Source organism: Panthera onca, chromosome B2 (genome assembly GCF_046562875.1).
Source record: "Panthera onca isolate mPanOnc1 chromosome B2, mPanOnc1 haplotype 2, whole genome shotgun sequence".
Classification (NCBI taxonomy): Eukaryota; Metazoa; Chordata; class Mammalia; order Carnivora; family Felidae; genus Panthera; species Panthera onca.
In genome coordinates, this window is record NC_138343.1 from 17,077,676 (window position 1) to 17,105,207 (window position 27,532).

A 27,532-nucleotide genomic window follows, 5' to 3' on the forward strand; every position below is an offset into this window, starting at 1 on the left:
TCAGGCCCCACGTCGGGCTCTGTGCTGACCGTGCAGAGCCTGGAGCTGCTTTGGATTCTGTGTCTCCCTCTCTCTCCCCCTCCCCCGCTCATGTTCTCCCTCTCTCTCTTTCTCTCTCTCTCTCAAAAAATAAATAAAAATGCTAAAAAAATTTAAATATAAGAGAATATATTTATGATCTTAGGAAAAGAGGACTGCTGAAAGACTACACAAAAATAAGCAGAACCCATCAAGGGACAGACTAGAACACTTGATTAATATACTTGATTAATGTCCAGAATACAGACACACATATACACACACAAACACACATAGAATAACCGAGGCAGTACTTTTTGTAAAAGCAAACAGAACAAAACAAACAAAAAACCAAACAAAAACACAAACAAAAAACCCTAAAACTCCACAAAGTCAAAAGCAAGAACCCAAGTCCATCGGCCTGGAGTGGTTAAACTATACCAAGTCCACACCACGAAACCCACACAATTTCAAAGGAAAAATATAAACTTTATGAACCAACTCAGAAAGGACCTAAGACATGTCATTTATGCAACAAAGACAATGGAACACAAGACTATATATTCTCCACTAGTACATACACCCGCATGTAAGTGCACCTATATGTAAACATGTCTATAGGAAAATACAAAAAAATGTGATAAGTAAATAGAAATCTGGGGAGATACATACCAAACTGAAAGTAGGGATTACGACTGAGCAGAGCACTGATTTGGGGGTGTCGGCAAAAGAGTGTTATGCAGAGAATAAAACAAATGAGAATATAAATTTTCATTTTCTTTCCTGTGGATAATCAGCTAGGGACCAGTTTGGAAGTTACCACCTCGCTCCAAAAGAAGCAGATGTGCAGAAGTCCTGTATGATTTCACACCCAGAAGCACTGGTCAGAAAAGACTGCGTCAGTGGAATTCTCGATCTGAAAGATCTGCAGGCAAACAATTTCGTGTGCCTCTTAAATGGACTTGGGAACACTGCTATTGAATAGTGAGCAGATAGGAAACAGTATTTATAAAACTACGTGTAGGTTATAAAATAACAAATTCCCAAGTACTGTTATCCAGCTGAAGAAAAGAACGTCTCTATTTCCTTTGAAGTTCCCGTGGACTCTGCTCAGTCACGTCCCATTCCCTCCCTGTATTTGTTTTTTGTTTTTTATCATTCCTTTGCTTTTCTTTGGCTTTACCACCTTCCTGTGTCCTAAAAATATATATGACTTAGCCTTCTGAATAAACTAATTTTTTGTAAACGGATACTGTATACCTTACAGGTCTGAAAGGTATCGTGCGTGTGGTGTAGGTATAATTCATGCATTTTCGCTACTGCATAGAATTCGACACATGAATATACCACAATTGATCCATTCCACTGCCAATGACCTTTGTTTCCAATACTGAGCAATGACAAGCACTGCTTCTGTGAACATCCTTGCGTGCAACCCTTGGCACACATAAGCAGTCAAAAGTTTCTCTTCATCACATGGGTGAAAGTAGGACTGCTCCGTCTCATGTTACGGGCATTTTCAACTTGGCTAAGGTGATGCTAAACTGTCTCCCAAAGAAGTTGTACCAATTTATATTCTAGTTACTCCGGATCTTCAGAAGCAGTTGATACCTTTTTTTTTTTTTTTTTAAATCTCTGTCAGTCTGATGGGTAAAAGGTATCTCTGTGATTAATTTGCATTTCCCTGATAATAATTAATGTGACTGAGCTCTTCTTCACGTATCAATGGCCAGTAGGGTTTTCTACTTTTACAAAATGTTTGTCACATCTTTTTTTTTTTTCTAATTTTTTAAATTACGTTTCTTTCTTTTTGAGAGGCAGAGAGAGACAGACAGAGTGTGAGTGGGGGAGGGGTAGAGAGAGAGAGGGAGACACAGAATCTGAAGCAGGCTCCAGGCTCTGAGCTGTCAGCACAGAGCCTGATGGGGGGCTCAAACTCATGAACCGTGAGATCATGGCCTGAGCCGAAGCCAGACGCTCAACTGACTGAGCCACCTAATCGCCCCATAAAACATTTGTCAAATCTTTTGTCCTTTTTTCTACCGAGTTGTCCTTTTCTTATTTGATTCGTAGGGTTTCTAGAATATAGTTTGGATATTAATCTTTCTATATTTATATATGCTAACAAAGGTCCTCCCCCCAATTTGAGCTTTAGTTTTTTTACTCTCTTTAAGGTCTATTTGGCTGAACACTAGCCAGTTGAAAGAATACAAATATTATGGTCTTTATTTTCTTGGGGAAATACAAGGCTGAGTTATGCAAGAATGAAGAAGACACAAGCAAAACAGGATGTTTGAAGTAAATGATACATGTTCGGAACTGCCCCTCCCAACAATGGCAGACAGAATCAATTAGAAATAAGGAAAGACCCCATGAGGACCAAGGGACTAGCGAAGGCTGGCAGAGTGAGGATGAAGTGGGGAGAGCAATGCTGCGATGGTGTGGAGGCCAGTGAGAGATATGAACCTACAAGGACAGGAGAGACTAGACGAAGAGCCACCAGTGGACAGAAGATGTCAATATCCAACAACACAAAGGGCCCACGGCGTCACACCAGTGAAAGTGATTCGGGTCGCCCTCCATAGTTCCTGAGAGAGAGAGTGGACGTGAAGGCCAAGGCAGATTTGGTTTTAACAGCGTGGGTTCCGTCAGCTTGTGCGGTCGGATGAGGGGCTGGCAAGCCGTGGTCCGTAGGTCCAGCCTGCACCCCGCATCACATGGACGCGGCATGGGAGCTAGGAATGGTTTTTACATTTTTTAATGGTTTTGAAAAAGTCAAAAGAAGAATATTGCATGATGCATGAAAATTACACAAAATTTAAATTTCAGTTTCCATAAATCGTGTTTTCCTGGCATACAGCCATAGTCATTTGTGATCCCAAATTATCTCTGCATTCCTAGGATAACACTCACGAGGTAAATGAGCCCATACCCTCCTATTCTTGTGCACTCTTTATGCTGCTTACCCAGATTACTTCGGCCTCAGCAAATAAGCTGTGCACAGCTTTTTCTCTTTCCGTTTCTGCAATAATTTGGATAAAACAGGAACTAAACCGTTCCTTCAAAATTTGGTAGAACTCCTCTGTGAGCCCCGTTTGAGCCTGGAGTTCCTTTGGGAGGAGAAAGTCTTCAACATGTCAATTGTTTAAATATACTGATTGTCCCATTCATATTTTCTTTCTTCTTATGCCAATTTTGACAGTTTATATTTAGGATTATATCTCTGTTCAAAAAGCTTTTATATTTCTTTATTCTACATTATTGAGTCTGTAGTTATTTATTCTATTTTGTTCTATATTTTACTTTTCTGCTTTCAACTTATTTAAATTAGTTTGCCAGCAATCTATTCATCTTAGTATCTGTCCAAAGAGCCAGTTTTTTGCTTTGTTAATCTTTCGGTTAATTCAGAAAACCTGAACGGTGTTGGAATGCCTGGGTGGCTCAGTCAGTTAAGCGTCTGACTTTGGCTCAGGTCATGATCTCATAGTTTGTGAGTTCGAGCCCCCCCCCCACCGTCAGACTCTGTGCTGACAGCTTGGAGCCTGGAGCCTGCTTCTGATGCTGTGTCTCCTTCTCTCTCTGCCTCTCCATGTTCACGCTCTGTCTCTCTCTCTCTAAAGTAAGTGAATATTTTAAAAAATTAAAAAAAAAAAAAGAAAACGGAACGGTGTTTCTCTACACCAATAAAACTAAGCAATGTCCTCAAAAGATACCAAGCACAACCACCATAATATAGGAAGAGTCTGAGAATTAAGTTCACCAAAAGTATTCAACCCCCTTGTTAAGAAAAACATTTTTAAACTCTAACCAAAGACTAGAAGATGACCTAAATAAATGGAAATCTATTAGATGTTCTTGGGTGGAACAGTTTAATATGCCAGTTCTTCCCAAAGCAACCTCTCCATTCAATTAAATTCCAATAAAAACCATAATTATACTTTTTGAGCAACTGAGTAGACATATTCTAACATTTATATGAAAGAATAAAAGCCCATAAATAGCTATGCCGACTTTGAGAAGGAAAAGAAATGAGCGGAATCTAGCCTTACCAGATGCAAAATGCCACAAAACCGTAGCGATAAAGAAAATGTGACCTTGCTGTAAGAACGCATAAAAAGACTAACAAATCAGAACAGGGTTCAGAGACAGACCCTTGTACCTTGAACATAATACGCAAACAAGGTGAATCAGTGTGGAAATGATGCATTTTTTTCCAGTGGGTGGTGTGGTAGAAACTGACTTACTATGTGGGAGGAAATACCTGGAATGCTGTCTAATACCAAACCCAAAATGAGACTCACCATGACCCAAGTCAGGAATTGATGAAATTATGTCTGAATGCCAGGCACCTGTTTTTGTAAATAAAGTTTTACTGGAAAAAGCCATGCCTATTCATTTACACAAGTCTATACGTGCTCTCACACTACAATGGCAGGGCCGAAGAGCTGTCACAGAGACCACCCGGCTTGCAATGTTTAAAATATTTCTTATCCAGGGGCGCCTGGGTGGCTCAGTCAGTTAAGCGTCTGACTCTTGATGTCAGCTCAGGTCATGATCTCACAGTTCATGAGTTCAAGCCCCGCATCGGCTGACAGGTAGAGCCTTCTTGGGATTCTCTCTCTCTCTCTCTCTCTCTCTCTCTCTCTCTCTGCCGCACCCTCCCCCCTCCACTCGCAGGTGCTCCAAATAAATAAACAAGCAAACATTAAAAAAATATTTCCTATCTAGCCCTTTAAGAAAATGTTTACTGACTCTTATTTTAGATGAAGTAAAGATCTTTATATCAGATGTAAAATTATAAAATTAACGTTATAAAATATATCAGCATATATTTTGACCTTGGTGTGGGGGAGAACTTCTTAAATTAAATCATAGACCATAAGGCAAAACGCTCTTTGAGCTGATCACATGGAAATTAAGGATTTCTAGAGGAAGGTAACTGATAAAGGACTGAGAAGTTCCTTGTGAAATCCAAAACCAACAAGGGACCCGTATCGCAAATGTGTAAGAAACCCCTGTAGTTTAATGAGAAGAAAAGAAGAACCCCCAAGAAAAGTAAACACATAACTTAAGGAAGCAATCTGCAGGGAAAGAATTCTAAATATATAAGCATGGGAAGAGAAGTTCAAACTCATTAGTGATCAGAACAAAGACATGTCACTTTATACCTTCAGATTTGCTAAAATTAGCTCTACACTGCCAGCTGATGGCATTATATGGAAACCCAGTTTCTCCCAACTCTCTTAATACCAACTAAGATGAGGGGCGCCTGGGTGGCTCAGTCGGTTGAGTGTCCGACTTCGGCTCAGGTCATGATGTCACCATTCGTGCGTTCAAGCCCCACATCAGGCTCAGGCTGACTCAGAGCCTGGAGCCTGTTTCAGATTCTCTGTCTCCCTCTCTCTCTGCCCTTCCCCTGCTCACACTGTGTGTGTGTCTCTCTCTCTCAAAAATAAATAAACATTAAAAAAATACCAACTAAAATGAAAGATCACTGTATTCAGAATAAAATCTAAGAAGTAGCAAAATTTAATAGATGTATCTATATTCAGCCAATTTTCCCATTCAGAATAGATATTAATCAATCATCTGCAGACCTGAATATACAGCTATGAGTGCACAGACACAAACATTGAGAACATAAATATAGTTAAAAGATTCACACTTGGGCTAGTTTTCTTAATTCAAGTATCTCCAGGTCAAGAGATTAGCCAGAATAAATTTAAATGTTTTATTGCTAACCTGGAATCTTTACTTGAAATTATGCCAGACTATTTATGTTTTTAAGGGCGTAAAATATAAGACTGCCGTCTCTAAAATCATTGGCTTATTTTATTCTTGGATGAACTGCAAGTAGGTAATACACACACAGATGCATCATCAGAGATAAATGGAAATAGAAGGACATTTCTCCTGCTCTCTAACCTTTTACAATAATTTATGCCAGTAAACACACGTATATCCACACACTACTTACAACCTCTGAACAAGCTATCCCTTCTTCCCTCCTCTGGTGGTGGGTCCACAATTATAACAGTGGTGCACAGGACTGGCAGTCCCTTTCAAGCCTCTCTGTATGACACCACAGTGAATAAAACCAACTCAGACTTTTTCCCTTTGCCGTTGTCCATAGGTCATCTCCAACCACAGCTAGTTTAGATCCCAGGCTCAAGTTCAAATCGCAGTCAATGCCTCTCAATCCCTCTTCCTTCCCCTTGCTTCTCCCTTCTTCTCTCCCCCGTTTCTTCCTCTCTTCCCTCTGCACTTCCTCCCCTACTCCATCTATCCCCCCAACCAGTATTTTCTGAGTATCTGCTATGATCCGGGTACCCTTTTATTGTTGTTGGGAATCCAGTGGGGACGAAGGCGCTTTCAGAGTGCTCTCTCGGTCCTTTACACATATCATCTATTAAAACAAATTTTTCCACTGGACTGCTTTGTCCCTTGCCGACCCCATTCAAGACTCTTGTTTTCCATGCCCTGCAGGAAAAAAAGGCCCAAATTTTCTGGCTCACCTTCCCAGATCCTCTAGGATTTGGCTCTACTGGGTCTTTCCAGCTGAATCTCTACTCCTTTACTATGCATATCCTGTGCTTCAGCTAAACTGGAGTACTTGTTTTAAAGCCTCTTAGTGGCAGGGGTGCCTGAGTGGCTCAGTTGGGTGTGTCCAACTCTTGATTTCAGCTCAGGTCATGATCTCACAGTTTGTGGGTTCGAGCCCCACATCAGGCTCTGTGCTCACGGTGCAGAGCCTGCTTCGGATCCTCTGTCTCCTTCTTTCTGGCCCTCTCCCACACATGCTCTCCCTCTCTCTCTCAAAAATAAATAAGCATTAAAAATGTTTTAATAATCATAAGGCCTCTCTGTGGCAAAATGGACGACATGCCATATGATAAAGTTATAGGCTGCAGGCAGCAACGACGAAAACCTAATACAGAATAACACAGAAAAACCAGACGGTAAATGAAGGATGAAAAAACAACTATTTCATGACTGTCATATCAGTGCCATGGGACAGAGGCAGAGACATGGAAACAGGGCTCTCCTCCCAGGGTGCGAGGTATGCCGGTCACTCTGGGAAAAGGTGACGGTGGGCTACAAAAGGAGGCCTTCGAACTACAGAAGGAAAGGACTCACTCTTCTCTCCAGGGCTAAGAACCAACCAGAGAGTTCGACATCCTTCTTGTGGCAGCAGTGAGCCGCCCCAGAGGGACGGATGGAGGCCGGAAACTAAGGGCAACGGGAGCCCCCACTATTCACTGGTTGTGACAGAAACCAACGGCAGCAGAGCCCAGCAGCCACTGTCTGCAGGGCCCTGTCCTGGCAGCGGCTTCAGTGTCCTCCGGTCCCAACAGGATGCAGCTGAGTCCTGGCTCGACCGATGCAGGAGCTAGAACTCGCTGAACCAAAGGCAGAGGCTGGGGCCTCCGTCCAGTGTTAGGAAACGGCCGGAGGGGAGGCACCTGAGGGCTTGTAGGAAATGCACACGGGGCGGTGCACTAGCAAAGTTGTACGCGGCCAGGGGACCTTCTCAAGGGGCCAATTTCTACTAGGTCAGGGGACATTCGTGTCATAATAACTTGTGCTTCAGAAGAAAGTGCGGTTTTATTTTGTAGTCACAGGCAGAAAACGTGAAGGACCTATGGGCTATATTTTCACTTTTTTTTTATGACAATTACCAAAGTCAAATTTGTGTGCCTACCTCTCTCCCTTACTAGACGGGGAGTTCCTTTAAAGCAAAAACTACATCCACTAGACGAGAAATTTTCTTTTTTTTCAACGTTTTTTTTTTTGTTTTTTTTTTTATTTTTGGGACAGAGAGAGACAGAGCCTGAACGGGGGAGGGGCAGAGAGAGAGGGAGACACAGAATCGGAAACAGGCTCCAGGCTCCGAGCCATCAGCCCAGAGCCCGACGCGGGGCTCGAACTCACGGACCGCGAGATCGTGACCTGGCTGAAGTCAGACGCTTAACCGACTGCGCCACCCAGGCGCCCCAGACGAGAAATTTTCCTGTGAATTTCTTCGCCCCTTGGCAACGTTTACAAGTTTTTCTATTTCCCACCAAACCTTGCGTAACGAGTCTTCACCCAGAAGCACAAAAACTATCTGTTCGATGAATAAATGAACTGATCTTTCCTTCCAAAAGTGTGATCAGGGCTGAAAATATTCCACACGGAAGATTACACTACCGTCACATGCATCATAAGAACAGAGTTACTAGAACCGTTAGGTGCACATACAATTAGGTCCTTGAACAAAACAAAATCAACTTACTAGTGATCATCGCTCCAGTTACAGAAGCCAGAAATCCGATGCTGACTGCAATGACAGAGATTACTCTCCCCTGCCTATGTCTCTGCAGCATTACAAACATCAACACTCCTGCAGCACCGTGGACAAACAGAGAGGAGAAGAGAGCCCAGAGAAAGATCCAGTACCACATCTCTGAAAGGAAAAGCAGAGTGTTAATAATTCAGTTGAAAACACCCGGGAAAATTCGGTTTAACAAACGGTGAGCCCCCACAGTCTGGAGGAGGGTAAAAGCGCCCAGTACAGTACCTCATACATAGTATCACTAAATACTAATACTAACCACTGCTTGGCAGTTATCATCGTCACTAATGCTTGCTGGGGAAATAGTTCCAGGACTTCAGAAGGCTAAGGCTACATTCTAATTTCCTCTAAATGTCTCCATCATTGAGCTATAATCCATCAATGTGTCTGACGAACCCCTGATATATTTGCAGAGCTCTTGGAACAAAGTTAACGAATTGCTGTTTGACATGTCATTTTCTACGTTCTACACTAAATAATAGTGTTAAGACATTTCTGAAATCTACTCCTTAATTCAAATCGTTCCAGAAATCAGTCAGTGATTCTCTTTTATGATTTTAAGAATTTCAGGCAATTCCCCTCTTGGCTTTCAACTTTATATACTAAAGCATCTCTCGGAATTTTTTTTTTTTTAATTCTTTGCCTCAGATCATTTTAACGGTCCTTACCCAGACCTTTCCAAGCACCACTGTCCTTTCTTCAATGTGTCTTCGGTTGCTGTCCATTTTGGCTTACGGTTGATAAGCACACCTTTCATTCTGTCTCTCTGCTCATTCCCTTTCTTTCTGGCTACCTACTGCCTCCCAGTCAATCCACACATCTCCTGATGGCTTTGCCAGGTCCTCGCGTTGACTCCGTCTCCCTCACCAAGTCTGTCGTGAGGTACATCATGGCAGGCAACTGGTCCCGGCTGGGCCAATCATTCCCTTCCCCCAGGAATTCTGGATTGGGACCACGGGAGCATCTCAGTCATTGGGCGGCCGAAGGTTTTGTGAACAGCCATTTCATCAGCACGTGAGGAAAGCCGCGATACAGGATGGAAGGATGGAGGATCCCTCAACGAGATAGCCGGTCCCTTACTCCCGTGATTTCTAAGGCCTGCCACATCACTACCTTTAGATTCAAGGTAGCACCTCCGTTTCCTTGTAATCAAATGCCCTTTTTACTTAAACTGGTTCAGGTAAGGTTTCTGTCACTCATACCGGAAAGAGCGGACATCAAAATGCTTGGATGACACCTTGAGGATCATCCTTGGTGCGCAAACATTCTATAATGCAAAATATCTGCTATTTGTGCTAGCGTTCACTAGCAAATGTGAAGGAAAGGCCAACAAAACAGTCATGAAATAAAGGGAACAGAAATGGAAGAATTAAAACTTGTTCATCCCAACATCACTCAAGTACAGATATACAGTGCCGATGGGAACGTAAAATGGTGCAGCTGCTATGGAAAAAGGACGGTGGTTCCTCAAAAATTTTAAAAAAGGACTACCATATGATCCAGTAATTCCACTTCTGGGTATGTATCCAAAAGAATCTAAAGCAGGATCACACCCGTGTTCATAGCAGCGTTATTCACAACAGCCAGGAAGTGGAAGCAGCTCGAATGTCCACCAGTGAACGAATGAATGAACAGTGAGTGGGCTGCATGTGCACACAGAATATCATTCAGCCTTAAAAAGGAAAGTACTCCTTTCCTGGGGCGTTGCTGTTTAATGGGTACAGAGTTGCAGTTTTATGAGATGAAAAAGATATGAAGATCTGTTATACGTCGATGTGAATGTACGTAACACTACTCAGGGGTACACTTAAAATAGCTAAGATGATCGGGGTGCCTGGGTGGCTCAGTGGGTTGAGTGTCCGGATTCGGCTCAGGTCATGATCTCGCGGTGCGTGAGTTTGGGCCCTGCGTCGGGCTCTGTGCTGACAACTCAGAGCCTGGAGCCTGCTTTGGATTCTGTGTCTCTTCCTCTCTCTCTGCTCCTCTCCTGCTCATGCTCTGTCTCTCTCTCAAGAATAAATAAATTTAAAAAAATGTTTTTTAAAAATAGCTAAGATGATTAAATTTTATGTTTTCACCACACTAAAAAACTAAATAAGTTTTTTTAAGTGGCTATAAATTTAAAAGATGATTCTTTTGGGGCACCTGGGTGGCTCAGTCAGTTGAGCGTCCGACTTCAGCTCAGGTCATGATCTTGCGGTCTGTGAGTCCGAGCCCTGCGTCGGGCTCTGGGCTGATGGCTTGGAGCCTGGAGCCTGCTTCTGATTCTGTGTCTCCCTCTCTCTCTGCCCCTCCCCCATTCATGCTCTATCTCTCTCTGTCTCAAAAATAAATAAATAAAAAAAAAAAGTTAAAAAAAAATTTAAAAAAAAAAAAGATGATTCTTTTAAGTCATGCCCACAAATGACTAGAAACAAGCAAAAAGCTCGTTAAGGAAGGAAGGTGTGGATGTAAGAAACTAATACTAGGGACCTTTGTGGCAATGGAACTATTCTGAATTTTGACTGCAGTGGTGGATATATACACAAGGGATAAAGCTGTACAAAAATATGTAATACACACACACATAAGTAAGTACACATATACACGTAATCCTGGTGAAATGTGAATGAGGTTCATGGATGAATGTCAGTATCATGGTTTTGAAATTACACCGTGGTTTGCCAAGATGTTCCCATTGTGTAAACTGGATAAAAGGTACACGTGTTTTCTCCGTATTATTTTTTACAAATGCATGTGAATCTATAATTTTCTCAAAGTAAAAAGTTTAATTTTTTTTAAAAAAGGATACACAGAAAACAGATTTTAAAAATAAAATCATTTCCACCCTGCCAAATTCTTAAGAATCAACACTCAGAATGGACTCAGATAATGTGAAATCATTTGGAGAAAAAGACAGCAGGTGTATTTTCCAGTGTGTGGTGAATTGCCGGGCCTGCTTCTCAACGGCCTAAGAGACAGATGCTGGTCATTAAGGAAAAGTGGACAAAGCCTGCCTTTTAAGGTTTTTCTCTGCCAGCTTTCAGGGAAAGCGTGCTTCTGGACTGTCACTCCCAAACAAACGGCTTCAGCTGATAATAAATGCTTTAAGGACACAAAGGCTTCACCTGCTCAGAAGGCATTTCTATTTTAAAATATATAATTTTCCGAAGCGAACCTAATAAAGCGGGAAGAGAAAGGAATAATAATATGGAGCGGGGCATTTTCATCAAGGGAGCTCAGAGATAAGGAAAGGTTCTACAGCAGCAGGCACATACTCTTAAACAGAAGTCAATAATCAGCCTCAGATCCCAACCCCCGTTCGGACAGCTTACCAGATCTATGTTGTTCTTGAAATACAAACAGAATGAAAAATTTCTTGACTATATTTAACAGTATGAGTGAGGGATTATTTGACATTACAAGTAATGGTGTCTGCCTAGTGACTATACAGTTCTCGGCCTCAACCATAAATTGACCTAATCATTGGGGAATGTAAATTTAATGTTCCATAAAGCCCCAAGATATCAAAGACATTATACAGCTAAAATAGAACCTCAAATGGTCCTCTCATGACCAGTTCAGGGTTATCGCTTAGGCAGACTGAGCACAAACTATATAAACTCAAACTTATTTTCACATTTCTCACTCTTTTTTAAAAACCTTATTATTCACCGTGGAAAACACTGAACTCCGCTGAGAATATCTACAACTAACCTAGGTTTCAGGTTACTACTATTCTTGTCAATTCCCCACTAGATGCAGACAACCCGGTCAGCGGACAGGACCTAAGACCTTGATCTACTCTGCATAAGGCAAGTCTGTCTAAGGCCCCTGCTCACCATTGGCAAACTCAGGAAACCTACTGGGCTAGTTCAGGCAAAGAGAACTGCAGTATCCTAAGAGCAGAGCAAGAACATACATCCGAGAGGCCTAGAGGGAGGACAGGTACTAAGAGGACAGGTGTGGCATATCGCCACCTTTTCTGAAACTGCCCGGGTCGCACGGCTAACGTAGACATCCACGGGCCCACTGGTCCATCTGCCGCATCCAACCTTCTAGAAAGTGAGCAACAGTGGAAAGAGGATGCCAGAGGGAGCCTTGGCTGGTGCTAAGCAAGATGCACAACAAAATTTTAAAAATACAATGCACAAAACAGAAAACTCTGAAGCATGCCATTGTACAAATCACCTTAATTCACTGGAAGGAAATATTCCTTCTTCCTGGGCACACCTCCTGAAGTCCTCTCGTTATTTTTTCCCAGTCAAGGCTACCATAAGCTTCAGCCTAGACGAATTTTGCCTGGATTGTTGCACTGTGTTTGTTGCCGGAGAACTGTGATGTGTCCCGGCCTCCAAACGAGACTAGAAATAGCCCTGCTCCCAATCTCTGTCTCTCATCAGCCCCCGTTGCCAAGTTGCTCAAAATTATCTTCTGTGCTTTTGTTTTGAATCCTTGGACAAAATTATTTATGAGAAATGGTTTTCTCTAGATGTTTAAAATATACTAGCTGACTAAAAACAAGTCAAAGAATGATACCTACTGTATGATCTTATTTGCTGAAGAATGTTTGTATATGCCCAGAAAAATACACCAACAGAAAACAGTGGCTATCTTTTAGAGATAAGAGATGGGTTATATTATTGTATACATTATTTTTAGCACCTGCCTGTATATACATATATATATACATATATATATACACACATATATATGTATATATATATGTGTGTATATATATATATACACACATATATATATACATATATATGTGTGTATATATATATATACACACATATATATATAAATTTTGCTGCAAACATACTGTCTTTAAAAAAATAGTTTTGATTCTAAAATTCATCAACGAAGACGCCCCACTAGGCCAAAGGTTCTCAACCCAGGCTGCTCGCAAAACTTAACCTATAGAAAAGGAAAGCAGGCTCTGGAGGTAGGACGTAAACAGCAACACTGCCGTCAGCTCTATCAATCACAACATGAGACAGAGACAGAAATCACTACTTTAGGCTAAAGTTACTTAAGAGAAATTTATTAAAACATCCAAAAGTCCTAGAAACAACAAAACCATCTCATTAGACAAATACTAAACACATTTTTTAATCCTCTAGAGGATATTTGACCATTCTAATAAAATCATTAACCAACAGATACCGAGCCCTAACTGTGTACTCAACATAGTCTATGCCCCAAGCTGAAAATACCATACCAGTAAGCCCATAGTTTGAAACTGTTCATGGTTTCTACCTTCTTTATAGAAATGGTGCACATTGTATGTTTAAACAGTCTGTGTTCACATTAGGTTATCTCAAGCTTTGTTCTCATTCCAGCAAACCTAAGGTGTGGAATCCACAGCCCTTAGTTTCTAACATCAGTGACTTCCCAGTTTGGGGATATGTCCCATATAGGTGGCTGATTAGACTCTCTGGGGGATGATGCATTTAAAAGTTGAAAAAGTCCCCTCAATCAGATGTCAGCAAAGTATGGTCCATGAGCCATAGCTGGCCCACCACCTGTTTCTGTATAGCCTGTGCGCTAAGAATAGTTTTTACATTTCGAAGTGGTTAAAAAAAATCAAAAGAACAGTACATCACGACACATCAAAATTAATCCGAATTTGAATTTCAGCGTCCATAAAGTTTTACCGAAACACAGTCATACTCATCCATACTGCCTATGGCTACTTTCATGCTATAAAAGCAAGCTGAGTAGCTATGACAGAGATAATATGGTCTGCAAAGCTGAAAATATTTACTGCAGTACTTTAATTAATTTTGTACAGTACTTTCATATATTAGCAAGAGCTGACACTTTGAATCATTAGTTAATGGTACTTCAATGGGATATATTCTAATACCTCGGGCTCTTCAGGGCACAATAGGTAGTCGATCTTAGGGGAAACAGAGGCCTGAACAAGAAGAACAATGGCAAGAAAGGCCCCAGGAGAATTCACTGCCATGTCTGAATTAAAAAAAATAAATTTAATTTAACCAAATGATAAACATACTGGAGATAGAATGAGGGTAAATAAGAAAAACAATCTACTGTCAAGAAATAAAGCAATCAACAGAACCAGACTCAGCAATGATCCAGATTTTACAACAATCAGAAAGGGATGTTGAAATGACTGTAATTTACACGTTAAAGGCTCTCATGGAGAAGGCTGCAAACTCATATAAATACATGGGGAATTTTAGCAGAAAAATGGAAATTCCAAGAAAAAGGCAAATGGAAATGCTGGAAATTAAAAAAAATCATCATCAACAACAACAAAAACCATGATATCTGAGATGAAAAATTCCTTAACTGGTCTCATCAACAGACTTGACACAGTTAAGCAAAGAATCGGTGAACTTAACAATGGACCAATAGGAATTATTCAAATTGTGGTAAGAGAGAAAAAAGAATAGGACCAGAGGAGGAGGAGGAGGGAAAAGAGGAACCATCCATCTAAGAGCTATGGAATGATTTCAAATGGTTTAACATAATGTGAAACTGGAGTCCCAGAAGGAGAAGAAAAAGAGAATGGAGAAGAAAAATATTTGAAGGGATAGTGGCTGAAAATTTTCTAAAAATAATGAAAGATACCAAACTGCAAATCTAAGACTCTCAGAGAATCTCAAGCAAAGATAAAGACTTCCCAAAATAACCAAAACAAAATAAAATAAAAATAAGCGCCCCCCCCACACCTAGATACATCACAGTGAAATGAATAAAAACCAAAGATAAAGGGAAAATATTGAAAGTAGTGAGAGGGGAAAAAACACATGACATACAGAGGAAAATAGATAAAAAGTACAGCAAACATCCCGTCAGAAACTATCAAACAAAAACAATAAAGCGACATTGTTTAAAGACCGAAAGAGGAAAAAATATAAACCTGTAAAGCCAGATACCTATATTCAGGAGGAAAAGCTTTCAGAAATGAAGACTTTTTTTCAGAAAGAAAAAAAGCTGGGAGAATGAACCACCTGAGCACCTCCATGACCTATTAGAGGAAGCTCTTCAGACAGAAGGAATATGATACTAGATGGAAGCTTAACTCTACACAAAGAAACGAACAAAAAAGGTTAAAACATAGAATATATTTTCCTTATTTTTAATCATCTCTTTTTTTAATTTGGCAGTGATGTTTTTATTTTACTATTTTTTTCAAATAGAATTTATTGTCAAGTTAGCTAAACATACAGTATATACAGTGTACTCTTCGCTTCAGGAGTAGATTCCCGGGATTCACTGCTGACATACCACACCCAGTACTCATCCCAACAAGTGCCCTCCTCAATGCCCATCACCCCGCCCCATCTCCCCCACCTCCCCCATCAACCCTCCCTTTGTTCTCTGTATTTAAGAGTCTCTTATGGTTTGCCTCCCTCTCTGTTTGAAACTATTTTTTCCCCTTCCCTTCCCCATGGTCTAAAGTTTCTCAAATTTCACATATGAGTGAAAACACAGATCTGTTTCTCTGACTTATTTCACTTCTCATTAATACCCTCCAGTTCCATCCATGTTGTTGCAAATGGCAACTGCATTTCATTCTTTCTCATTGCCAAGTAGTATTCCATTGTGTATAAACCACATCTTCTTTATCCATTCATCAGTTGATGGTCATTTGGGTTCTTTCCGTAACTTGGCTATTGTTGATAGTGCTGCTATAAACACTGGGGTACATGTGCCCCTTTGAAATAGCACACCTGTATCCTTTGGATAAATTCCTAGTAGTGCTATTGTTGGGTCTTTTGGTAATTCTATTTTTAATTTTTGAGGAACCTCCACACTGTTTTCCAGAGCGGCCACACCAGTTTGCATTCCCACCAACAGTGCAAGAGGGTTCCTGTTTCTCCACACCCTCGCCAACATCTGTTGTTTCCTGAGTTGTTGATTTTAGCCACTCTGACCTGGATGACATGGTATCTCAATGAGGTTTTGATGTGTGTTTCCCTGATGATGAGCGATGTTGAGTATCTTTTCATGTGTCTGGTTGGCCATCTATTTTTAATCACTCTTAACATATTAACCAGACTTAAAAATAAGCTGCTGCATTTGTCCACTCGAAACCTCATTTAACACAGAAGTTACATCTACTGTAAATATTTAATAGCTGTCTGCTTCTGCTTCTTAAAGAAAGCAAAAACACTAGTTTTTAAATTTAATTGTGACACCTTCAAGAGCTGCTTTAATATATCGCCCTTCTCAAAGCTTATGGCAACACTTGTGTTATTACCCACTTCTACGAAATTACCCTTTTTCCAGCTAATTATATAATTTCAAACTGTAAATTATAGTACTTATCATTGAATACTAAAAGAAATTTCTTAGAAAAGCAAGTTCTTAATTTAAAACAATCAGAGTATCATTGCTTTAAAGAAATCAGGTTAAGGCTATTTAAAATAGTTAAAAAACTGCTCTATATTCAAGTCATAGCACTGTCTTCCTAAAAGATGTCATTCAATTTGTTCTTCCTCATAATTGATTAGCTACTCAGTTACAAAAGTGTAAGAATTAAGTGTCAAAATCTGAATCTATTATGAAATTATAACACAGCATTTCACAATGGTTTTAATTGTCATCACTTGTGGGTCCTCAAGTATCTTAAATTATACATGCCACACCAAAAAAGAGAGAAAAAAAGTCAGTAACAACATGTTTGTTTGAATCAGTTACTGATCTAAAACGTCTTCTCAGCAATTGTCAAAATGCTTTACAATCTCATGATACAGTATTTCCAAGGGATATTGACACTGAACACTGAAAAATGAACTTTTTACATCAACGAGCGTATAATGAAATTCTCAATATAAACAAATTCCTAAAGTTAAATCTAAATAAAGGACCAAATGAGTGACAGCTCAGAAATAAAAGCACAACCAGGAAAATTCAGCAAGTAAGTAATGGACGTGCATGGTCAGGACCGTCACACTGTGGCTATCACTGACAGTGATCCTGAGGAAGCAGTCATACTGCACAAGGATAAACAAAACAAAATAAAACAAAGACATAATTTCAGAACTAGAAGGGATCTTCCCATCCTGAATCCAGAGTTTCCTAAACCAAGTTTTAAGAAGGCCTAATTTGGGGTGCCTGGGTGGCTCAGTCAGTGAAGCATCCAACTTCGGCTCAGGTCATGATCTTGCAGTTTGTGGGTTTGAGCCCCGCGTCGGGCTCTGTGCTGACAGCTCAGAGCCTGGAGCCCCGCTTTGGATTCTGTGTCTCCCTCTCTCTCTGCCCCTCCCCTGTTCACACTCGGGGCCTCTCTTTCTCTCTCTCAAAAATAAACATTGAAAAAAATTTTTTTTAAAAAGGCCTAATTCTATCACTTATGTAAAACACCCAGTGCTCATCCCAACAAGTGCCCTCTGTAAATTCTACTCCTGAAACCATTAGTACATAATTTGTTAACTAGCATGATTTCAATAAAATTTAAATTAGTTAGGTAATTAATTAAATAAAATACTCCAGACTCTCCCCTCCCCTATGAAAGAGAAAAAGTGAATCAAGATTAGCCACATTTTAATAACTGCTGAAAGGGGATGATGAGTATGTAGGTCTTAGGATTCCCATAATAAAAAATTCTTTATAAGGTAGTTGGAAAAAAAAGATAAAATTATCACCAAAATGAGACAGTAAATGTCTAAGAATGAACTTAAAAACAAAACAAAACAAAAAAGGCCTAATTCTAAGAGTTCTTAAATGATGTTCCAAGAACAAAGAATTTCTAGGTCCTAAACCTCACCCTATTAAAGGCCTGAAGAAGCTCTGAAGAAATTTAAAAATCTCTTAATTTTAAAGATTAAAGAAACAAGTTTATATGCAGATGGTAAGTGTTTCTCTTAGCTCATAGTTACTAAACTTTTCTCTCAGAACTTTCTAATTTTTAAATCAGCCTTCTCTTAACATCAACATGAAAACTGCCAACATCAGACTGTATTGCCAATGAAGAAACCAAGGTCTGGGAAATAATGTGGCTTGTCTAAAGTACAAAAACCAATCTGTAGCATTTAAGGATAAAACCAAGTTTCTTGACCCATAAATTTCGAGATTCTATTGCTTCTTTAGACTCTATTTGCATACAAAAATCTAACAGAACCCCACTTATTCTGTAGGGGAAATTCCAATAACATTATCTAAGTGTTTACATAAATCTTGTTAATGTTTAATTCTCTCATATACTTCAGATGTAACATACCTAAACCACCTCGAATTTTCAAAATCCTATCATTTAACAGGAATCATTCTCTATCGCTAGTACATATAAAGAAAACATCACTAAAACAGTAAAATATTATTAATAATTAATAATATTAAAAGATAGTCACTTTTTAAAAACTGGGTTTCAGCAACCTCTTGGAAATAAATGAGTCATTTATATTGAAAGTTTAATAAGTCTTTAGTTATACTAAATACTCCATATTAATTTGCTTTATATATCACAACACAGCTACAAACTGATCACAATGAAACTTAATTTTTAAAAATCGGATGTCCCCCATCCTTGAGCTCTCAATAACAAAATCACCAGAAGGGCTAGCTATAAATGTAGTTTCAGATTTAAAAATATAGGATTGTTCCCCAAATCCCAATTCCATAAATATGGACTGGGATCCTGGATCTGTACCTTTAACCAGACCCAGGTGATTGTGATAGGCAGCAAGGTTCAGAAACTATGTTGTATCAAAGTAATCGACCGTAGGAAATGGGAGAAGGGAGGAATTTTATCATGAAAATCCAGTGTCACAACCCTGACAAAAACATCTTAGCTAGACACTTTTAGGCAAGAGTAGTTAGCATACAGGTATCCCCTGCTTTTCAAAAGCTTCCATTATACCACTTCACTTTTACAAAAGACCTCCTAGATCATATCCCAAGATTTATAAGAACGCATTCAACTGGACCGATGTAAAAGTTTGGTTCTTCCTACTTGTACCAAGTTTGGTGAAAAATCTCCTTTTCTTTTCAAGTGTAATCTATTTACCTAAGGTTACTGGAATTTGAGAGTCTAATGAGATCTTTTTCAAATGGTTCCACTGCCACTGTTTATTCTATGACCAACTTTTATTGCCGGAATACTTAGTCACTAAAAACACAACTAGCCTATGGTACCTGATCTAATCGTATACATTTAATAAAGCGGCAAGCTACGAGGCCACTTCAATTATAAGAAAAGAGATGCGTGCAAAATGCTTTGCACAGTATCGGGCCTGCAGTGAATATTCAATGAACACAACTATTTAAGACTTCTGGAATTTATTAGAATTTTTCATCTGATACTACGGTAAATTCAACACGCTGTATTGGGGCGGGGGGGGGGGGTTCTCTTCTTACATCTGACTCTTAACTGAAGTGTTGTTGACACACAATGTTAATTTCAGGTGCACAACACAGTGACTGGACAAGTCTATACGTTATGCTGTGCTCCCCCCAACTGTAGCCACCATCTGTCCCCATACGATGCTACTAGAATACCATTGGCTATACTCCCTCTTCTATACCTTTTGGCTGGTGACTTACTCATGCCACAACCTGAGGCCTGTATTTCTCGCTCCCCTTTACCCATTTGTCCATCCGTCCATCCTCCTCCCCTCTGGCAACCATCAGACTGTTCTCTACATTTACGGGCCTGTTTCTTTTTGTTCATTTATTGGTTTGTTTTGGTTTTAGATTCCACATGTAAGTGAAATCACATGGCACTTGTCTTTCTCAGTCTGACTTATTTCACTCAGCGTAATACCCTCGAGGTCCATCCATGTTACCACAAATGACAAGATCTCACCCTATTTTTATGGCTAAGGAATATTCCACTGTATACATACACACCTTCTACATCCATTCATCAGTCAGTCCATCAGTCGGCCAATGGACACATGGGTTGCTTCCACATGTTGCCTATTGTAAATAAATGTTGTAAATGATGCTACAGTAACAGTAGGGGTGCGTGTATCTTTTTGAATTAGCATTTTCATTTTCTTCAGATAAATACCCAGTAGTAGAATTACTAGATCATCCAGCATTTCTATTCTTAATTTTTTGAGGAAACTCCACAGTTTTCCGCAGTGGTTGCACTCATTTACTTCCTACCAACAATGCCTGAGGGTTCCTTTTTATTCACGTCCTCACCAACACTTGTTATTTCTTGTCTTTTTGATTCTACCATTCTGACAGATGTAAGGTGATGTCATTGTAGTTCTGATTTGCATTTCCCTGATGATGAGTGATGTTGAGCATCTTTCCATGAGTCTGTTGGCCATCTGGATGTCTTCCTTGGAAAAAATGTCTGTTTAGGCCTTCTGCCCATTTTTTAATTGGATTATTCATTCTTCTTATTTATTATGTTCCTTATATATTTTGGGTATGAATCCTTCAATAGGTAGATCGTATGCAAATGTCTTCTTCCATTCAATAGGTTGCTGTTTCGTTTTGTCGATGGTTTCATTTGCTGTACAGATGCTTTTTATTTTGGTGTAGTCCCAACAGCTTGATTTTGCTTTTGTTTCCCTTGCCCAAGGAGACATAGTTAACATGTTGCTACAGCCCATGTCAAAAAGATTACTGCCTCTGTTTTCTCCAGGAGTTTTATAGTTTACATCTAACTATTCTCAATCCCAATTTCCTTTCCTGGCTCCAGTGACTCCTCCCCATCCCCGACCCATCCTTCCTCCTCTGTTTAGGCTTCCTTTCTACAAGAAAAAATAGCTCTGGTCATTTTGACTCCTCCTCGTGAATTATCTTACTTTTCCAGTCCTTCCTTTCAATTACTAAACAAAGCACAGATAAGTTTATATTCTGGTAGTTAGCTACGAAAGAGTCACAATTACAGCTTACCCAGTCCTAAGGCTTGTCCTGAAATTGCTTTAGGTTTAAGAAATGTCACCTGGATGTCAGACTTGGTATTGCCAGAGGATACGGATGCATGAGTCAAAGATAATGAGATGGAAATTAAGAAAGAACCTGAAGATGACAATTCCGGTTTTTGAAAAATTACAGTAGCTTCTTTCGCAATAAGATACACAGGTAAAATTTCCAAAGAGCAAAATCCTATAAAGTACGAATCATACCACCACTAATTTACTGGCTCTGTACCACAAAAGAGTAAGGAATTTTTCACCTATATTTCAGGAAAAACCTCCTATAGTAGAGCATTTAGGAAGAACTTAACCCAATGAGAAGCTGGGGCACAGGGCACCCCGGAAGATGCATACCTACTTGGGAACATACTGAGGGTGCTGGCTATACATGTGAGTGTGAACCATTCCAACTACGTACAGTAGATACAAACTACCCCCCCCCTTTATTTTTTTGCTGACAGTCAGTATTAACACTACAGTAGCTTAGCAACTATAAAATCTAAAAGGGAACTTACTGTAAGTGTATGTTTAACAGAAAAATGAGTACATATATATTTTATACACAAAGACATCTGACCTTCTTTCCAGTTTGAATCCCCAGCTTCTCAATGTTTGTACCAACAGAAAGAGAGGAGCACCCGCCCTACATCTGCAGCTGGCAGTGAGAAAGGAGATGAGCCTGAGGCCAGCCTGTGCCTTTTTTCTCAGGGACCAGTTATCCCTCTCCCAATACCAGCCTGGCTCTGTGTTTACCCATGGGCTTAGGGATCCTGCCTTGTGGTAAGCAAAAAATTCTCCTCTAAACTCTTAGCAACCAAATTTGGGTCAGAACACAAAGTTGGAAGCCAAAGTAGATGAAGAAAATAAAAGTAAAGCAAAGGAATGCATTTCATTGTAGATTATTTTTTTAAGTCAAATTACCCATAAAATGGAAAGAGTACATTCATAGACTATAATTTTAGATCGGGGGTGGGGGGGTTAGAACATATGGAGAGAATGAAAAACTATTTCATAGGGGAAGGCATTTATCTCTACTTTGGTAAGCTGAAGAAGCATCTAACCTACACACAGTTAACAATTTTGGAATCTTGTGAATTACACGGTTTGGGAAGTGGTGAATACAGAAGAGAACTTTAGCAATGACGATTAACTGAAGGGATGGGGTCTCCAGATATGAATCTGTTCTACAGGCAATCCCTATACTAGGTCTTCAGGAAGGAGAAAAAATAAATAGACCAAATTTGGTAGGATTTCTAAAACTGGATGTATAATAAATATGGATCACTAACTTTTACACCAGCAATCGTAACTTCAAGTTTGGGGAAAGCATTATTATTCAATCATATCTTCCATATTCCAGTATCTTTTATTTGCTGGCCAAAACTTAGTTGCATTCACACACTCTTGGGCTCACTGGGGCGAATACTGCCGGGCTATTCTTAAGTATATTAAGATTTATCATCAGACGCGCCAGAGTTAAGAATCTATGTGGAATCAAGCGAGAGGGACAGAACTAAAAGTCAGTGAACATCATCCCAAGGCCTGTCTCTGTCACTAACTGCCCCAGCCATGTCACTTCCATGATGATGTGTCACTATTTCTAAAATGAAGTAGTCAAACTACATAACTTCTAGCTCTAAAGTTAGTTCTAATTTCTGTTTCTTATCACTTTTTTTTTATTATCACTTTTTAAAAATTTTATTTCTATCAAAGTAATACATACACAAGACTATTTTCTAAAGGTCTCTAAGAAAAATAAAAGTCAATACAAAAAGGCGTCCCTGCTGGGGCACCTGGGTGGTTCAGTCAGTTGGGCGTCCAACTTCAGCTCAGGTCATGATCTCACAGTTTGTGAGTTTGAGCCACACGTCGGGCTCTGTGCTGACAGCTCGGAGCCTGCAGCCTGCTTCGGATTCTGTGTCTCTCTTTCTCTGTCCCTCCCCCATTCACACTCTCTCCCTCAAAAAAGAAAACAAAAACATTAAAAAAAAAACAAACTTCCCTGCTTCACGTCTGGGATAAAATACAAACATAAGAATAAATAACACCTGTCGGTTTGTGTAAAGAAAAGAAATAGAAATGAGAATACATTCTCCTTTTGTTTTTTGTTTTTAATTAACCAGAATTCCTACTAACCAGATTTCTATAAGTCTTTCACACAGTCACTTCTTAAATCCAAATCAGTCTGGTTCTACACTATGCTTTTTTCTGTATTAGCCATCTCAGCTCCAACTTTATATGCCTTCTGAGTTAATGTGTTACCATAATCTGAAAAAAGGTAATAATTTTTCACATATTAGCTATCAGAGCTAACCAAATTATTCTTGGCTTCAATGTCTGAATCCATAAAATAAGGATAAACAATCATCTTTCTCCAGATTACTAAAAAGATTAAATAAAATATAAGAACACATGGTAACTAGCTCCAAAAAGTGCATTTAATAGGCATATGTGTGGTTTAAAGGTATGGCCATCAATCCATAAAAGCTGCTTAAACGACTCATTTCCTGATTAACAGCACATTCACTCCAACAGACGTGTCTGGAAAATAATGCAACTAGAATGTTTAAAGCATGCAACTGTTAAGTATTATTTTGGAACTGCAATTCAAAAAACATGCATTGAGTATTTTTATATGTACTAGGTAGAATGCTAAAATTCCAGAATTCCATTGATTATGACAATGACTCACCCTCCAAAAGCTCACAGTCTAGTAGACACAAAAATTATAATATAACTGAACAATATAATAATAAAGGCATATACATGGAGCAGAAGTAGCAGGGGGAAGCAAGTAACTCATTCTGCCTGAAGAAAGTAAAGAGGAAGAGTAAAAGTCACGTGAAAAAGCGGAAAGAGTAATTCTGCGGACAAAGCCTGGGGTTGAAATCCTAGTTCAGCCACTTATTAGCAACAGGATTTGGGGCAATTTAATTTCCCTCTCTGGGCCTCTCTGTAATTCTACTTTGGAAAGTTATTAAGATTAGAAATCATATATATGTTAAGTGACATATATATATATGATAGATAGCAGGCACTCACTAAGTGGTGGCTGTCTTGTTCTAGGAGGTGTATTTGTTTTTAGGAGACCAAATTCTAAATGGCACTGTAGGGAGCATCTCTTGACTAATGACCAAGCTACATAAGGGATCACTAAGGTCACCAGCATGAAAAGGCCATAAGGAACCACATCACAATATTGCCACTTTTAGAATCCACTTTTTTCGACGTGAAGTGATTCCTAACATGTGGTATGCCGACCTGCTGGCAAAGAAGACTTCTAATCTATTATCTCCCTCCGTTTTTATCCTCACAAACTGAATTTTGCACATTGAGACTCATTATTTAGGAAGTAAAAGAGGTCCCCGTGTTCCTCAGGCCGACCTGAGGAACTAGTTTTGGATGTTCAGCATATCTTGCATGAAACGGCAAAGTCTGATGAGAAAATGATTATTGAGATGATATTAGGGGGAAATGAGAGCTAATCCTGGGTTGAAACTGCTATTATCAACCTAATGGGGGACTTGAAGAACTAGAAGCCACTATAATGACTGGAATCTTATTAAACATTTTAAAAATATTGGCAAATCTGGCCAAGTGGGAAGTTACATTTACACTACTCTGACTCCCCAAACTAATTTTCTCTAAATAAATGATGAGTTAAGCCAGTCCTTAACATATACAAATACAAACTCTTAAGTTCTTTTCACTTCACTCCTACAAACGCTATCAATACAATATTTGAGAAATGAATGGTGGATAAATACAAGCAGAGCCAGAAGTAAGAGAACATAAGGTATCTCTAAACTCAACTGAATCATGAAATGGTCTTCATGTCGATGTATTTTTTTTTTTTTTTTGGAAATAAAAACGTATTTCTGACCCTCAACCATCATGTAAGGTCAGTTTGCTCCAAAGCAAATAACCACAGATTCAAGGTGAGGACACCATGAATCAATCCAGAACCGATGTTAATTTTATAGTTGCCACATTCAAGAAAATCAGTGTCAAGAAAATCAGTGCTCAAGAAAATCTGTGGTATAAAATTCCATCAATTTTCTTTTCTACAAATATCTGAGAAATATACATATACAAGACAATATACATAATTCACACGTGTGTACCTTGTCAGGACAGGTTATATTTGTAAAATACTCTCCACACTCTTAACCACTTTGACGTAATGGATTTTAAAATACTAATGCTCTACCAAAATTAGCCTTATATGTTTTCAAGAATTAAATCCTGAGTATGTTTCTAAGTTTTTTCTCTGAGAAGCAGAGAACTGAGGAGTCGCCAAATTGCAACTGAATTTCCTTCTTGTAAACACTCATCTTTAAAGGGTATTTTTAAAACTCAGAACTCAGAGTGTAAGAATCTCCACCTTAACAAACCTGGAAGTTTCGTCACAAAGCAAACCTACAGATGCGATAAAAATCTATGGGCATTACTGCTCACTTTTGCAACTACAATTTAGGTTATTATAATGTAGTGAAGTCCAATTCCCTCCTGACAGCCTTGACGAATGAAGGGAAATACAAAAAATGATAATAAATAAGTAAATAAATAAATAATCAAATGTCACAGAAGCGGCAGCTTGAGGCCAGAGGGAGAGAGACAGACAAAAGGAAATAGGAACTAGGAGGGAGGAGATAATGCGGTCAAAGCTGAAATGCTTAGAATGCACTAGACCTTGGCCCAGTCTCTGGCCCACTACACCCTACTTCATTAGTCATCTACAGCAACAAAAATTTAACAGGTGAGGCAAACTGATCTGATCGTTGTGAACACAGAATTTAAGCCCTGTATCCGGTCTGAGATGTGTCAGAAAGAAACAGACCTAAGCATCAAGAAGCGGAGTGTGCGTGCGTGTGTCTATGTGCGTGCGCGCGTGGATGGGGGGCTGGTAAATCCACGCGAACTGTGCCCGAGACTCGCACTAACGCTATTCGGCGTGTACTACACTAGGCAGCGCCGTCGGGAGCCCTCCCCGAGCCGGGCAGGAGGCGGGGGTCGGGGATTCTCCGCCCGCGATCCAGACCCTCGCAGCGCCCCGGGGACCGGCGCGAAGTGCACCCAGTTAACACCTTCCTCTCTGGGACCAGGGGCCGCGAGCCGGAGAGCGGGGCGCGCACGGGGGTGGGGCGGCTGAAGCGCGGCCCCTCTTCGGGAGGGAGAAAGGAGGCAGGGGGCGGCACCGCATCCCCGTCCCCACCCCGGGCGCATCAATTACCCGTGAGGTTCCTCAGCACCGTCCCGTGGGCCCAGAGGCTCAGGACCTGCTGCACCGACAGGTTGATCATGGAGTGATCGCCCCCTTCCGCCTTCATCTTCCCCGGGGGGCGCCCGCCGCCCTCTCCTCGGGCGCCGGGTGGCGGCGGCGGCTGCGAGGCTCCGGGGGCGGCGGCGGGTGCGCGGCTCCTCCAGGCCGCCGCCGCCGCCGCCGGGGAAGGCTGCGGGGCGCCGGGCCGGGCGCTGCTGCTGCCGCCGACGGGCCTCCGGGGGGGGCAGCTCAGCGCGTCTCCCAGGCAGCCCCCTCCCCGCCGGGGAGACATTGAGGACGGCGGACGGGGGAGGGGAGGGGGCCGGGCGCTCTCCCCGCGCGGCCCCCGAGCGAAGACTCGGGGCGGAAGAGGCCGCTGTCGCTCCCTCTCAGGGGCAGCCCCGCGCCGCGGGGGCCGGGCACGCGAGGAGGCCGAGGTCACGCAGGGAGGCCCGGGGTGATGGGCAGACGGCAGGTGCAGCCCCCGACGGGGCCCAGCTCATCACCGCCGGAGGACGAAGAGACCCGAGGCCCGGAGGAGTCTGCGGCGGCGGCCGCGGCGGCACCTGCCGCCAGCCTGCCCACCCTCCGGCCGCCGACACTCGAGGAACCGCCCCCTCCACCCGCGGCCGCCGGCGGGCCGCTCGTGCGCGCGCGCACAGGTCCCCACCTCCCCCGCCGTCCCCGGAGCCGCTGCGCATGCTCACTCTCCCCCTTCTCGCGACCCGCCGCCCTCCGACTGCCGGCCGGCCCCCAAAGCCCTCCTCCTCCCCCTTCCCCGCGCGCGCGCGAGCTCGCGCGGCTGACGGCGCCCGGCGTCGGCCCGCAGTGGGGCGGAGGGAAGCGCGGCCTACGTCACTAGCGCCACCGCCCGGCCCCACTGCTGATTGGGTGCTCCGAGGGAACCGCCTCCACTCCCTCCCCGCCCCCAGGCCCCGGGGGCGCGCCTGGTGAGAGCTGGAGTCGTAGCCCGGGGAAAGCGAGGCACCGAGATGCTGCGAGATGCTGGAGCCCCGGCTTGAGGGGCAGCCCGACCCACCTGGCGGTGGTGTGAGGGGTGCTCAAACCCGTGTGATGGAT

The 27,532-nt window shown here is 41.4% G+C and overlaps 1 protein-coding gene and 1 long non-coding RNA gene across 2 annotated transcripts in view; both read right to left on the reverse strand.

The window, feature by feature from the left end:
- TMEM170B (transmembrane protein 170B) overlaps positions 1-26,744 on the reverse strand; it is a 33,320-nt gene extending 6,576 nt beyond the window's left edge. The window contains exons 1-2 of the mRNA XM_060614800.3: positions 26,423-26,744; positions 8,294-8,464 (exon numbers count right to left, since the gene is read on the reverse strand). Coding sequence (XP_060470783.1) covers positions 8,294-8,464; positions 26,423-26,744 — 493 coding nt within the window. The remainder of the gene's footprint in view (positions 1-8,293; positions 8,465-26,422) is intronic.
- On the reverse strand, positions 1,156-8,287 carry LOC144616353 (uncharacterized). The gene is made up of 2 exons (XR_013555503.2): positions 8,004-8,287; positions 1,156-7,761 (listed from the first exon to the last, which is right to left on the reverse strand). It is a non-coding gene; the product is annotated as an uncharacterized LOC144616353 (long non-coding RNA).
- Positions 26,745-27,532: the final 788 nt, after the last annotated feature.